This window comes from Tigriopus californicus, chromosome 9 (assembly GCF_007210705.1).
Source record: "Tigriopus californicus strain San Diego chromosome 9, Tcal_SD_v2.1, whole genome shotgun sequence".
In the NCBI taxonomy this organism is placed as follows: Eukaryota; Metazoa; Arthropoda; class Copepoda; order Harpacticoida; family Harpacticidae; genus Tigriopus; species Tigriopus californicus.
In genome coordinates, this window is record NC_081448.1 from 5,935,720 (window position 1) to 5,948,802 (window position 13,083).

Genomic DNA, 13,083 nt, shown 5'->3' on the forward strand with positions numbered 1-13,083 from the left:
GAAGTGCCGAAAAGTAGGCATTAAAAAAAGAGTTGACAGTTCCCATGTTAGTGCTTACAATTCAATCTGAAAACAAAAGCGTCAAATGTAACATTATGATAATAACAACAACAACTAGCAAAGTTCGAAAAGAAAGGTTCTAAATGACCAATAAAAGGAGCCTTTCTATGAAGACGGTGCAAGGACGGTCTCAGCCTTTCGCCATTCATTGGTCCACTCACTAACTCACTATCTTAGCGTTCCTCGACCGAGAAGTAAGTGAAAAGGCCAGCCCGAGAGCGCATTGGATCGTCCCTACCTGTCTTTAGGTTCAAGATCAGATTATGGATCAAACTCTGGAAATTCTTTTCCTGGTGGGAACAACGACGAGTGCTGTAGTCAAAGAGGACACTCGAACACTAGCTTTCCTCCTGATGGTCTAGGAATTAGGTGGACAAACAACCGAAAGATGTAGTGCAAGATAGGAGACCAATAAAAGATCAGTATCCAAGTCCCCAGTGTTTCAACACTAGGGTGGTTCCACAAGTGCCAAAAAGTTTTCCAATCAAGTGTAATTAATCGATTGCGCTTGATAGGTGATAGGTGATCATCATGTTCACCAATCAATCCAGTCAAGAGTGCCAATCGCGCTTCTTCAAGCAGTGGCATCCAGATTACATTGGTTCCTACAACAGCCTGCGGGACCGACATCTCAAGCATTTTTTCCAACATCCGGCTCGCAGAACTCACCTCAATAAGAACAACCAGGTAAAGCTCACATTGGTTGAATCCATCCCAATTATGTTAGGCTAACGATTTCAAATTAGGTCACGTCCCATGGGAAGATCATCAATGAAAGGGAGTGGCGCAAACAAAATATCGCTTGGGAAAGATGTCGTCGAGAGGCCGAAGAACAAGGAGAACTACTTCAAATGAGGCCAGTTGACTCGAGAAGAGCCAAAATGGAACTGAGGCAACAACAAAAAGATGACGATGCTCGCGAGAAGAAACGAGAAGAAACGGACGAGACACGGGACAAGGCTCAAGAAGTGAAAGTGAGTACAGTTAAGAATCCAACAACCTCGTTCGAATTCCATTCTATCAAAATGAGCCAAGAGCATCGCTATTTGTGTTTAGAATCAGATCTTGAGTACATTTAAAGGAACATTTGGAAGTCTAAAAAATGGCTGAAGTTTAATTGCCAATAATTGATTCCCACCAGTTTTTATCGTCTTGTGCAAAAAGTTGAAGAACCTCTTGTTTAAAGATAAACCCATCTTTTTAGGACGCTTGGGTGGATCAGAATACACTGTTGGCTAAGATCTCTGATACCAACAGGTCAGATGTGGAGCATCTAATTAATTTCTTGAATTTTGAGATTGAGTACATACTTAGACCGCAATCAGCGCCCATAAGGTAAACGACCGTAACATACCTTCAAAAGATGTCGATTAATATCGCTTTTTGGCGTAGATATCGCGGATCTCCTCGTCTTCACACCCACCAACGGGCCCATAGTGCCAAAAGATTGAATTTGACCTCAAGATACGGATATCCAAAGGTGACAAATCAAAGATCGAAAAGTGCAGATCGGCCCCCTGAACAACAAAGTCATCAACCGATTCGGAACATTGAAATTCCCGAGACCCAATTCGTATCGAGCAAAGATCCGTCGAAGAAGAGCAGACCATTTACAGCCCCACCTAGGTCGCGACCTAAAAGTAATCGTCGGTCACGACTTCGATCTCAATCCCATCCAAATTACAAAGAGGATGAGTATCTCAAAACCAAAGTGGTCCTTCAGTACGTGGGACTTTCGGACCCCAGTGATATCGGGAACAACTCTCGTTCTCGTTATAAGGCTTCTCGAAAGCGCCGTCGTAAAATGTTGGCGCTACCCTCGCAAATTGATGAAGTGACCATTGTTCAACAGCCTCGAGGTTCCTACGTTCTGGAAGTGTTCAATGGATTCATTCAGGTCGGAGGTAAGCTTTTGGCTTGATTTTTTGCCCCACCCCACTCAAGCCCAACTGAAACTTGTCCCAATTTCCACATTGCAGAGACTTTCGAATTCACGTCAAGGAGGGTTGAGGGCTTCCCTTTCAGTTTGACCATCTACGTCAACCGCCAATGCCATGTCCGACTCTCCGTGTGCTGTGAAGCCAAACGAGCTCCAGGAACCCGCTTGGGAAGGGGGAGCTTTCAATTGGTCGAAATGGAGGAGCCTGTTCCATGCTTAAGGTGAGTTTATAACCTGAAAGAATTCGTCGCAAAAAGGCTGCAATGGAATGTTTGATCTTGGGTTGCTAGATCTACCAGGGGGAAACAATTCTTAGCCTTTAAGGTAAGAAAGGGGAAGAACAGAAGGGGTTGCTGGAAACTGTATACAAGCTAGAAAACGATTCAGTCAGGAAATTACATTGTCTACTGCCTTCTTGCCGGTGCAATCCTTCTTTGCTGGACTAATCAAACCTAGAATATGGCTGTCCATCTTCAACAAACTTTTCCCCCTAAGCTACTGCCATTTCTGGTGTGCTCAATAGGAGCCATTTCCAGAGTTGAAGTACAAGGGAGGAACGAAGGGAGGGAGAATAGGGAACATTGTACTCCTTGAGCTGTTACGCACTCTCTCCTTTGTACGACAAGGTGTCAGCTTGACACGAGAACTAATTCAAGATCGAGGACGAGGCAATGTGTAACAAAATGATCGATATTTGTTTTTCAATTTTTTTCTTAGTGCTGACTCTCTACAGTACACCAATATCCTGTAATATAGTTGAAGAAAGTTTTAGCATGTTTTGTTTAACCTTGGGAGGATTGATGACTATTTCAATGTCACTATCAGACCAGGAACCCGAAATCGTTCTCTTCAACTCTGACGATTCCAAACTGATTATTCTGCAGGTGTTTAGTGGAAAGTGACCCTGTCGCTCGAAAGCTTTCCGCTCGAATTAGCCAACGTAGAGGTGTTTATGACCGCTTTGGTAACAGGAGACCACCGTCTGCGATATCTGACCAACCAAGTGCCGTGGTGAAGAAATCCCGTTCCAGGAAGACCCGAACCTTAACCTCTGAAGGTAAGAAAATAAAAAAAAATAACTTAAAAAAAGGTGTCGCAAATTCCTATACTAGAACAATTCGACACTTGAACAGGGTCGGAATCAGACGACGATCTAAGCCCATTGGTGCGGCACAGTAAATATCGAACCCCAATGAGGAGAAAACGGAATCAATTAACACCAAAGTCTCGTACCGACAACACAAACCATAACAACGCAAAGTTTCACCGGAAATCACGTCCAAAGTCGGCCCCCAAGCACAATGGTCGGCAGGATGATACCGGTTCGCCTGTCCCAGAGTTGGATGACTACTCTTCTGTTGCCGACGAATCGAGTGAGGAAGACATTGAACTCTCACAAAGGTCCAATCAGAATGACGAACGATCAGATTCCGAATCTGATTCCGAGTCTAGTCCTGGTTCAAAATCGGAAGAGGCTTTGGAAGATGACAACAAGGACGAAAGTGATCAAGAGGAAAAATCAAAATATCAAGAAACCAAGAATAAACAGGGCAAGAACAAGATCATGAAAAATAAAGTAAGATAGTAGACGAATATCAACTTGTCCTATGCCAAACAGTATCGCTTCCGAGGGAAGCCTTTGTAAAATATCACAACTCGTACCACGTGGAAACAAAACAGACCAACATAGCACTCAATAAACTCATAAAGGACCTGATCATATAAAAGTATGTCTGCTAATTCTTCTTTTTCACTTTAAAATAAACCCATTCCACTTATTGCCTAAATATCTAATGTCCGTGTTTTATTTATCAATCGTCCGGTCACCCATGGATTGCTCGATTCAAAAACTTAACAGCTGCATGGTGCATCCGCTCCTTCACAAAAGGCGCTTAATCAGACTCTCAGTTTCTCCCTTGTATTCCTCATCTTGAAATCATTTCTTTTCAGCAAGCCTCTCCTGTGACGAGAACCAGAATGAAAGTGGAAGTTAAACAAAAGCTGGAAGATAACTACAAGGAAGGGTTGAATGCATCTGAAGATCTTATTCGTGCCAAAGAACAACGTCAAAAGAGTCATAAGCCTAAAGCTGACTCCACCGAGGACGACACTGTGGATGAAGCTCCCTCGATTGTTGACGAAATAAATAGACCTGATGACCAAAATAATAATGAAGAAGCAAAGGACGCTGATGAGGACGACGACGAGGACAGCAGTAGCGAGGAGACATCGGATTCTTCATCAGTGGAGGACTCTGAGTCAACCAAGTCGGATTTAAAGTGGAAGACGGGCGAGGACGTGAGGAAAATGGTTGTGGTGGACAGAAAGTTGAAGGACGCTCATTTGGAAGGTCAAGATGTGAGCAATCTTCTTTTGACAGCTTCTAGTGAGAATGACGAGCTTATCAAACAAAAACAGATCGTAGAAGAAACACGCAAAAGATTATCACATTTCCAGGCTTTAGCATTGGTTGGGAGGCTCTTCTTCTCTTACAAAAATGCTCCAAAGCATGACCATGAGCAAGAAACAGAGGAAAGTATTTCCTCATCAGTGCCATCAAAGGGTACATCTGAGCAATGCTCATCAAATTCCTCGAGTCTCGCTACCAGTAGCAGATCCATCCGAAAAAAAGCACCGGAGCTTTTTGAACGGTCTGTGCAAGCCATTGAAGAAACAGCTGACTCGGGTTCTCAAGTGGATCTGGCCGAACTTCACGAGAAGGGAGTTCAAGTAAAAGATGATACCAGGGAGGCGTCGGCTCAAAACGATCCTCTGATCACAATGACAACGGGGTCTCAGGCATTTACAGAAGTTGAGAACTCTGGCTCACAGACCAACATTGAAACTCTGAGCAAATCTTTAATGGCTGTTCCAGAGAGTGTCCATCGTTCCAGTCAGTGTGAAACATACCAAGAACCAATTTCAGATTCACACGTGGCACAGAACATGCCAACAATGACAGGCCAAGTCGCATCTCAAATAACGGATTCATCCGATTCAAGCTCAAACACTACTGATACACATCCAATAGTAATTACGTCCAAAATTGTGGAAGTGGCTGAAATTCATGCCACCGAGACAGGAGTGAACGAATCAGTGGGCGTTCATTTTTCAAAGTCAGGTTCTGGAGAAACTGAAATCAATATTCCTGACTTGAAAGGACGAGATCAACAACAGCCTACGCTCATTAAAACGGAAACAGAGGCTGCAACAGAAGGGAGAGAAACCAACTCTTCGTCACCCTACACATCTGCTTCATCGGTAACAAGTAATTCTGATGCTAGCCGAGGTAAGGCAGCCCTCAAAAGTAAAATAACTCATTTCCAAGCCCTGGCGTTACTAAAAAGATTGTTTTTCAATTCTCGAGCCAAGTCCTCGTCATCTTCATCCTCTTCTATCATAGAAACCAAAGAAGAGTCGTCCCTCACCACAAGCCCTGTCCGCAAACTTGAAGACGAACAAAATTATATTTCCGACAAAATTGAAACCCCATCTAGCGTTGACTCATGTGAAGGCATTGAATCCACCTCAGAGATCGGATCCATGTCTGAGACAAGTTCTTCATCGTCATCATCATCATCAACATCTGATGATAATGATGGGGAATCAGTGATTTCAAAACGGATCGACCAAGAAGCGCAAGATCGAGGTAGCGAAAAAAATGAAAGCATTGACATTGATATGGATGATCCAGATGTGGAAATAGCAACCACTAAAATTCAGGCAAGCTTCCGTGGAATGCAGGATCGCAAAAATGTCAAGGCCATGCATGAAGAAGCTCCACCAGTTGAGATCCTAGCCTCTGAAGATGTCATTGACATAGATATGGATGATCCAGATGTGGAACAAGCAACCACAAAAATCCAGGCAAGCTTCCGTGGAATGCAGGATCGCAAGAAAGTCAAGGCCATGCATGAAGAAGCTCCACCAATTGAGATCCAAGCCTCTGAAGATGTCATTGACATAGATATGGATGATCCAGATGTGGAACAAGCAACCACAAAAATCCAGGCAAGCTTCCGTGGAATGCAGGATCGCAAGAAAGTCAAGGCCATGCATGAAGAAGCTCCACCAGTTGAGATCCTAGCCTCTGAAGATGTCATTGACATAGATATGGATGATCCAGATGTGGAACAAGCAACCACCAAAATTCAGGCAAGCTTCCGTGGAATGCAGGATCGCAAGAAAGTCAAAGCTATGCATGAAGAAGCTCAACCAGTTGAGATCCAAGCCTCTGAAGATGTCATTGACATAGATATGGATGATCCAGATGTGGAACAAGCAACCACCAAAATTCAGGCAAGCTTCCGTGGAATGCAGGATCGCAAGAAAGTCAAAGCTATGCATGAAGAAGCTCCACCAGTTGAGATCCAAGCCTCTGAAGATGTCATTGACATAGATATGGATGATCCAGATGTGGAACAAGCAACCACCAAAATTCAGGCAAGCTTCCGTGGAATGCAGGATCGCAAGAAAGTCAAAGCTATGCATGAAGAAGCTCCACCAGTTGAGATCCAAGCCTCTGAAGATGTCATTGACATTGATATGGATGATCCAGATGTGGAACAAGCAACCACCAAAATTCAGGCAAGCTTTCGTGGAATGCAGGATCGCAAGAAAGTCAAAGCTATGCATGAAGAAGCTCCACCAGTTGAGATCCAAGCCTCTGAAGATGTCATTGACATTGATATGGATGATCCAGATGTGGAACAAGCAACCACCAAAATTCAGGCAAGCTTCCGTGGAATGCAGGATCGCAAGAAAGTCAAAGCTATGCATGAAGAAGCTCCACCAGTTGAGATCCAAGCCTCTGAAGATGTCATTGACATTGATATGGATGATCCAGATGTGGAACAAGCAACCACCAAAATTCAGGCAAGCTTCCGTGGAATGCAGGATCGCAAGAAAGTCAAAGCAATGAGTGCAAAGTCTGAACTTGATGAGATTGATGTTGAGAAATCGGTTTCTTCTTTGGCGAGTGTAATAAGCAAAGGATCTACCTCGTCTACATCATCGTCCTCCTCAACCTCGTCGTATTCTTCCTCTGCAATATCTTCTAAAGGTATTGATTCTCAATTGGCAAGAGAAAAGAAGTCCAAGTCACTAGAAATGCATCAGGCTGCCACGAAAATTCAGTCTGGGTTTCGGGGAATGCAAACTAGGCAATTGTTGTCGCAAAGTGAGAGGAGCATTGTCAAACCAGCCAAATTACATTCTACGACTGTTTCAAGTTCGTCATCTTCTAATTCAAGTGATTCATCTTCATCCACAAACTCACCGGGAGAACAAAGGTCAATTAGAAGCACTCCAACTGAAGGTGACTTCGATGTGCAGTCAAATGACGTTAGAACATCAGAAATTTCTTCACGATCCTCGTCAAGATCAGAATCGTCTTCAAACTCGTCGGAAGAGAACGAGTTGCAGATGCAACGCGAAGCGGCTACAATAAAAATCCAGTCCGGTTACAGAGGGATGAAAGCACGTCAAAGAGTGCAGCAAATTAAGAAAGAAAATGATTCCATTGCTAGGCATCTCATCGGAGCAATTGGAACGTCCTCTGCCTCCTCTGTATCTGAAGATATGTTTTCTAAAATCAGGTCCTCCCCTGAAAAATCCGTGCCTCCAAGAGATCTGGATCTTGAAAGTGTAGAAAGAGAACAAGCAACAGTTAAAATTCAAGCTGGATATCGGGGCATGCAGTCTAGAAAAGAATTGAGCTTGAGAAAAGAAAAAGGAGGTGTTGTTTCAAGCTCATCAGATGAAGAGAGCAATGACGAATCTTCCGATTCAAGTTCCTCTTCAATAAGTAAGTTGGCATCTGCTGAAGAAACTGTCAAAGATGTTAGGCCTAATGTCACCACTCCAAGCGCCCCAAATCTATCTTCCTCTGGTTCGTCAACTTGTGTATCCTCTTCATCCATTTCCTCTACCTCGTCGAATTCTTCAGCAATGTCCTCAATCGATGATGAATTACAGATGCAAAGGGAAACTGCTACCATTAAGATACAATCTGGTTTTAGGGGCATGAAAGCGAGACAAAAAGTCAAGCAAATCAGGAAAGAAAATGATTCCATTGCTCGAAGAATTCTGGAGACACCGGATTGTGATGAATCCTCTAAAGGTTCAACTCATGTCAACGTCGAGGATCCCGAAATTGAGCTTGACATATATTCAATGCGAGTGCCCAAGGGCGACGATAGTCCACTAAACATTGATGTTGAACACGCTGCCACCACTATACAAGCTGGATATAGAGGTATGCAAGCGCGCAGAAGAGTTCAGGAAATGCGACTTCCTCCAAACTATGATTCCGAAATCCAAGACCTAGAAATTGAAAAGGCTGCTGTCTCTATACAAGCAGGCTATAGAGGTATGCATGCTCGCAAGAACGTTGCAGAAATTAAGGGCCAACTGGTAAGCCATAGTCCTTTCCCCCACTCGCAGGCAGAAATGGATGAAGCTGCCACTAAAATTCAAGCTGGGTTCCGCGGCATGCAAGTAAGGAACAGTTACAAGTCGAAGGGAATACCCGTTGAAGCATTTGACTTTGACTTGAATGATCCTGAAATTCAAAGAGCTGCCACATCCATCCAATCTGGTTACAGAGGCATGCAAGTTAGGAAGAGTACGCGATCAAAAAAATCCAATGACTCCCAAGACGCCACTAACCAGGGTCATATAAATACATCTGGTTCAATTCATTCATTGAACGTGTCTGCTACCTCTGACACTTCATCTTCAAGTGACTCAGATTCATCAAGTTCAGATTCGGAATCTGATTCAGGAGTCAGTAACCCCAAAGTCGACCATTCTAAACCTGTTTCGTCTGACTCAGCTAAGGCCACACCCTCAGTGGCCAATATTGATAGTGCTAATGACTATACGGACGACAGTGAAAGTGATTCTGATTCTAGTGGCACTGAATCTGATAGTGGGACATCAGTGGAAAGTCCAGATAAATCTAAAACAGTGTCACTTACCAATACCAATGATACCAATGATTCTAGTGAGATAAAAAATGTTCTCCTCGAAAAGCTCCAGGATAATGATAGTGGGACAAGTGTGAGCTCACAGAACTCGCCCATTAACGGTCCAAAGAAAGCCGAAGAAATTCCCGCTTTAAATGGAGTCATTAAAGTTGCCCCAATTGTGAGTATAGTGGAAGACAAAGCATCTATGAAGTCTCCAGAACTGTCAGACCCGCACAAAGAAATTCCCTCTAATCACAGCCTTCAAGTACTTCATGTTCAGCCAAAGTCAGATTCAGACTCTGATTCTGAGACCTCAACCCCGTCTTCGGAGGAAAGCAATTCGATTGGCCTTAATCCAAAGAAGACTCCATTTTCATTTCTTAAACAGATTTTAGGCGTCATGATCTTGACCCCCAGAGTCAAAAATAATAAAGTGTCAAACTCATCTCGATCACTATCCAAATCGTCGTCCTCCCAATCGAGTACCACAAGTGGAGAAGGCTCTTCAAGTAATACTAGCAAGAGCTCTAAATCTTCGTCAGGGTCAAAAAAGAGCAACCAAAAAGAAGTTAGCGCCCAAAATTTGAAACAGAAACCTACTAGTGGAACCAGCTCTTCTTCCGAGTCCATGACGAGTTCCAAAGCTCTGAAGAGAGTCAAAAGGTCCTCCGTGTCTCCTGAAGCGATCACTTCGGACTCAAATTCAACTGAAGCTAGCTCCTCCTCTTCATCTGCAACGATGTCATCGACAAGTTAATTTTCAACCAAAATGTTCACACACGTATATTGTCCTTTTTGTACGTAATCTTTTGCGAATGAGTCAGATTTTTCTATGAAGTTTTTCTACGTTCATTTAATTTTTGCAACACAGCATCATAAATACTTCATTCTTCGCGCCCGTCAAAAATGGCACCGTCTCCCTAGATGATCTACCGACGTCAATGAGTTGTGTCAAAGGGAGTGTTTTTCAAATATGATACTCCACCCCCCCTCTAGGTGAATGCCCTAATTTTTTTGGACAATTTTGCTGTCACGTTCATCAATTCTCATTGTTTTATACCCAAGTTCACGCACACTAAATGAGTTGGATGGCTTTCGTAAATATCCATTATTGAACACTCGATTTCACACACAAAAGCATAGCCACTCCACGTGCGGGATAACCAAGCGCATATGTAGTCCGAGTGCACTCGAGCCTTTCACATGAATTTGGAGAAATTGACCGGATTCGAGGCCGGACGGGTAATAATGAGATTGTCATTTTTTTCTATCGGATTCGTTCAAAAAAGGGCTTTCGGCCGTCATGAATTGACCATTTAGGATGCGAGCGAGCCCTTGTTAGGTGATTGCATAGGCCAAATTTAGTTTTGCAAAATCAATCTTTTGGGCGGGCTAGAGTCCAGCAAAGGTTTCGAGTTATCTGCGGGACTTGAGTCCGGCAAAAAATTGGAACATGAAAGGGCTCGCACGAATCGCACTTGAGGCCAGATTCGCCCTAGCACTAGCATGCATCCGCAAGGCACAACAATGCAATTTTCCTCGCCAGCCCGAACAAACATTTCAAGTCGAGGGAAGGGGGATAGCTGCTTAACGCCATTTGTTAATTCATCATTATTTTTCTGTCTTGTTTGGAATAGCTATACATTAGATTGACTGATTTGAAGCTCCTATTCTGGATGGGCTTCCAAAACTGCGAAACAACGTTGTTGCCTTGAAAGAAATGGGCTTTGAGACGGTCCTACTATAGATGGGAGCAATAAGCAAACAATTGGTGTAACTTATGAATACTTTATCATCAAGAGCCCGACCTTTCCAAAGAAATGCCATTGGTTTTAGGTAGTCCTGACAGTCTCATTGTTGCAGTCTTCCAATGAGGTTAGAGTGATTCTAAAGTGTAGATATTTTCGAGCAAAGAGAACTATAAAAATATTTGACGAAACCTTAGTTGAGGGCTGTTACGAAAATACTGCAGGGCTGCAAATATTAGTGTCCCATGTTAGACAAAGCATTAATCAGAACATAATCAGTGACTACTTTCTGTTGTTAACATCTTTCATCAATAGAGTTTTAAAGAAAATCTGACGAGTTTCATGCAAATTGTTTTGATCTTCTCCGTATGAAACTACATCGGGGAATGTCAATCACCCCCATCTAAAGTACGCATGGTCTAGTTTCGAAAAATAGTCCATCTCAAACATTTTGATGGCAGCCTGAACATGTTTTTGCTTCTCTACCAAAAACTAAAACTGCTAAATTATCATGAAAAGTTAGGGACCCCAATTTAAGACTACCCTGTGTAATGGGAGAATAATAAGTAAGCTGCATCACAATCATCTCATTTCCGGGGCTCATTTCCCCCCTCAGTTTAACTCCAAAGCCTCGAAGAGAAAAATCCTTTTGAAAGTCATTTTAGCTCAAACTCAGCGTTTGTAGAGATTTCATTTCTTTGCAACAAGGTGCATAGTAAACGTGTTCAGTGGTGGTGAGTTGGGCAACAAGCTCAGGCAGACTCCACAATTTCTAAAATTCAAAAAGGTGTTGATGGCTAAAATGTATTACTTTGTCTAGAATTATCCGGGTAAGAGTATTTTCCCGCAGCCAATAAGTTTAGTTATGAACAAATATTTGATTTTAGAAGTATTTTTGTTAGTGTTCTGGATCCCATTAGCCTTATTTCACTTTCCCTGTGCGGAATAGTTACGAACTTGAGATCTTGTAGACTCAGTGGTTTTTTATGTTATGTTTACTATATTCAAAATAACTTTCTTCAAATTTCAAAATGGTTCTCTATCAATACAGAGCAGTGAATCTAAATTTGCTCGAGGTTGCAAATAAAACAGAAAATCATACGTTATTACTAGGGGTCGGAAAGATATTTTTAGGCTAGATTAAGGTTTCAACTATTTTGGTCATTTTTGGACAAAAAATGATTCATGAATTTTAAACAAAGTTACCTGAAACTGAGGATTTTCTAGGAAACTAAAGGGTTTTGGTCATGTTTAATGCAAATTTAGGAGAAATAGAGGGTGAGTGTAAAAGAATTCAGGGCAGTGTTTGTCCCCGCTCAAAGGTTTGTTTGACATTAAACCTCAAGCTTTCATTAAAGGAAGTGTTGAGCACATACAGTAGTGCCCTAGACTTACATTACTGTCATACTGCAAATGATCTAATTTTAATGTAAAGGCGGTTGGTGACCCTCCCGTCGTTTGCCACTAAAACATTGGTCTAAAATGCAAGAGAGAGTTGTCTTGATGTCAGGACCCAAACTAAAGGCCTTCTGAAGACCGGCAAAAGGCCCAGGAAAGTGGGTGCGTCTTTTGATGTCCATCATCAAATCGTTGGTAAGAGAAGAACTTCATCCAAAAGCAGCGAATCCCTTTACAACAGACCCAACTGAGGGCAAAGATCTGGGATTGCACACAGCTCAAAGAGCAAGAAGATCGTGAAAAATAATAATCCAACATTTTTTTCTTTAAATATTAAGGTGAAATATTTTTTCACCTTTTTTAAACTTATTTTTACGTTTTCTGAACTTATTTTGGCTTATTGTCGTAACTTAAAAACAAATATTTAGACCAAAATCACAAACTATTTTTCCGACCCGTAGTTATTATAATGGTAAACATGAAGTCATTTTTATTTTGTTTTGTCGTCACAGATTCAGCGAGCAACTATCTCGTTCGGGCTGCCAATTGGGGAATATCTCCCTCCCCATCATCGCAGCCATTATCAATTCTTACCTCATTCTCGGTAATGAGCGCAGCTTCCCCCATATAAGGTGCTAAAGCAGCAACTCATGTCTTAAACCAACTACTGCAATGTAGCTGAAGTTACAAGCATATTTATCAGGGTGCCATTCTCAATCACCTTGCTGCAAATAACTTCATTCATGGCAATCAATTCGGCTCTTTCGAACGGCAAACATAAGGCATCTAATCTGGTCTGATAGCCCCAGCAGCACTAATCCGTGCCTAAAGATTTGATTTCGATATGGAGTTAGTTCGTCGAATCAATACGTTTTAGCGTTGCCAGTAATCAGAGTCCCAAACAGGCCATATTGTATTTATACTATATCAAGAAGGAGGGAAGACACAAATGAAGGCCATTGCTGAA

The 13,083-nt window shown here is 42.4% G+C and overlaps 2 protein-coding genes across 2 annotated transcripts; both read left to right on the top strand.

Moving 5' to 3' along the window:
* Positions 1-286: 286 nt before the first annotated feature.
* Positions 287-3,782, top strand: LOC131886019 (glutamate-rich protein 3-like). Its single transcript, XM_059234228.1, has 7 exons — positions 287-747; positions 807-1,034; positions 1,265-1,395; positions 1,453-1,964; positions 2,040-2,220; positions 2,884-3,056; positions 3,133-3,782. Exons 1-7 carry the CDS (start codon positions 592-594, stop codon positions 3,582-3,584), a joined length of 1,833 nt encoding a protein of 610 aa, XP_059090211.1. The 5' UTR covers positions 287-591; the 3' UTR covers positions 3,585-3,782.
* A 68-nt stretch (positions 3,783-3,850) lies between these two features.
* Positions 3,851-9,807, top strand: LOC131886013 (serine-rich adhesin for platelets-like). Its single transcript, XM_059234217.1, has 2 exons — positions 3,851-5,288; positions 5,403-9,807. The coding sequence occupies exons 1-2, from the start codon at positions 3,977-3,979 to the stop codon at positions 9,725-9,727; spliced, it is 5,637 nt and encodes a 1,878-aa protein (XP_059090200.1). The 5' UTR covers positions 3,851-3,976; the 3' UTR covers positions 9,728-9,807.
* Positions 9,808-13,083: the final 3,276 nt, after the last annotated feature.

Excerpts from the sequence above, each read along its gene's own strand:
- LOC131886019 (XM_059234228.1), top strand. The coding sequence starts at position 592 with ATGTTCACCAATCAATCCAGTCAAGAGTGCCAATCGCGCTTCTTCAAG. Across the intron at positions 1,396-1,452 it reads CCGCAATCAGCGCCCATAAG|ATATCGCGGATCTCCTCGTC; the intron begins GTAAACGACCGT and ends TTTTTGGCGTAG. Across the intron at positions 3,057-3,132 it reads CCGAACCTTAACCTCTGAAG|GGTCGGAATCAGACGACGAT; the intron begins GTAAGAAAATAA and ends ACACTTGAACAG.
- LOC131886013 (XM_059234217.1), top strand. The coding sequence starts at position 3,977 with ATGAAAGTGGAAGTTAAACAAAAGCTGGAAGATAACTACAAGGAAGGG. Across the intron at positions 5,289-5,402 it reads TAATTCTGATGCTAGCCGAG|AAACCAAAGAAGAGTCGTCC; the intron begins GTAAGGCAGCCC and ends CTTCTATCATAG.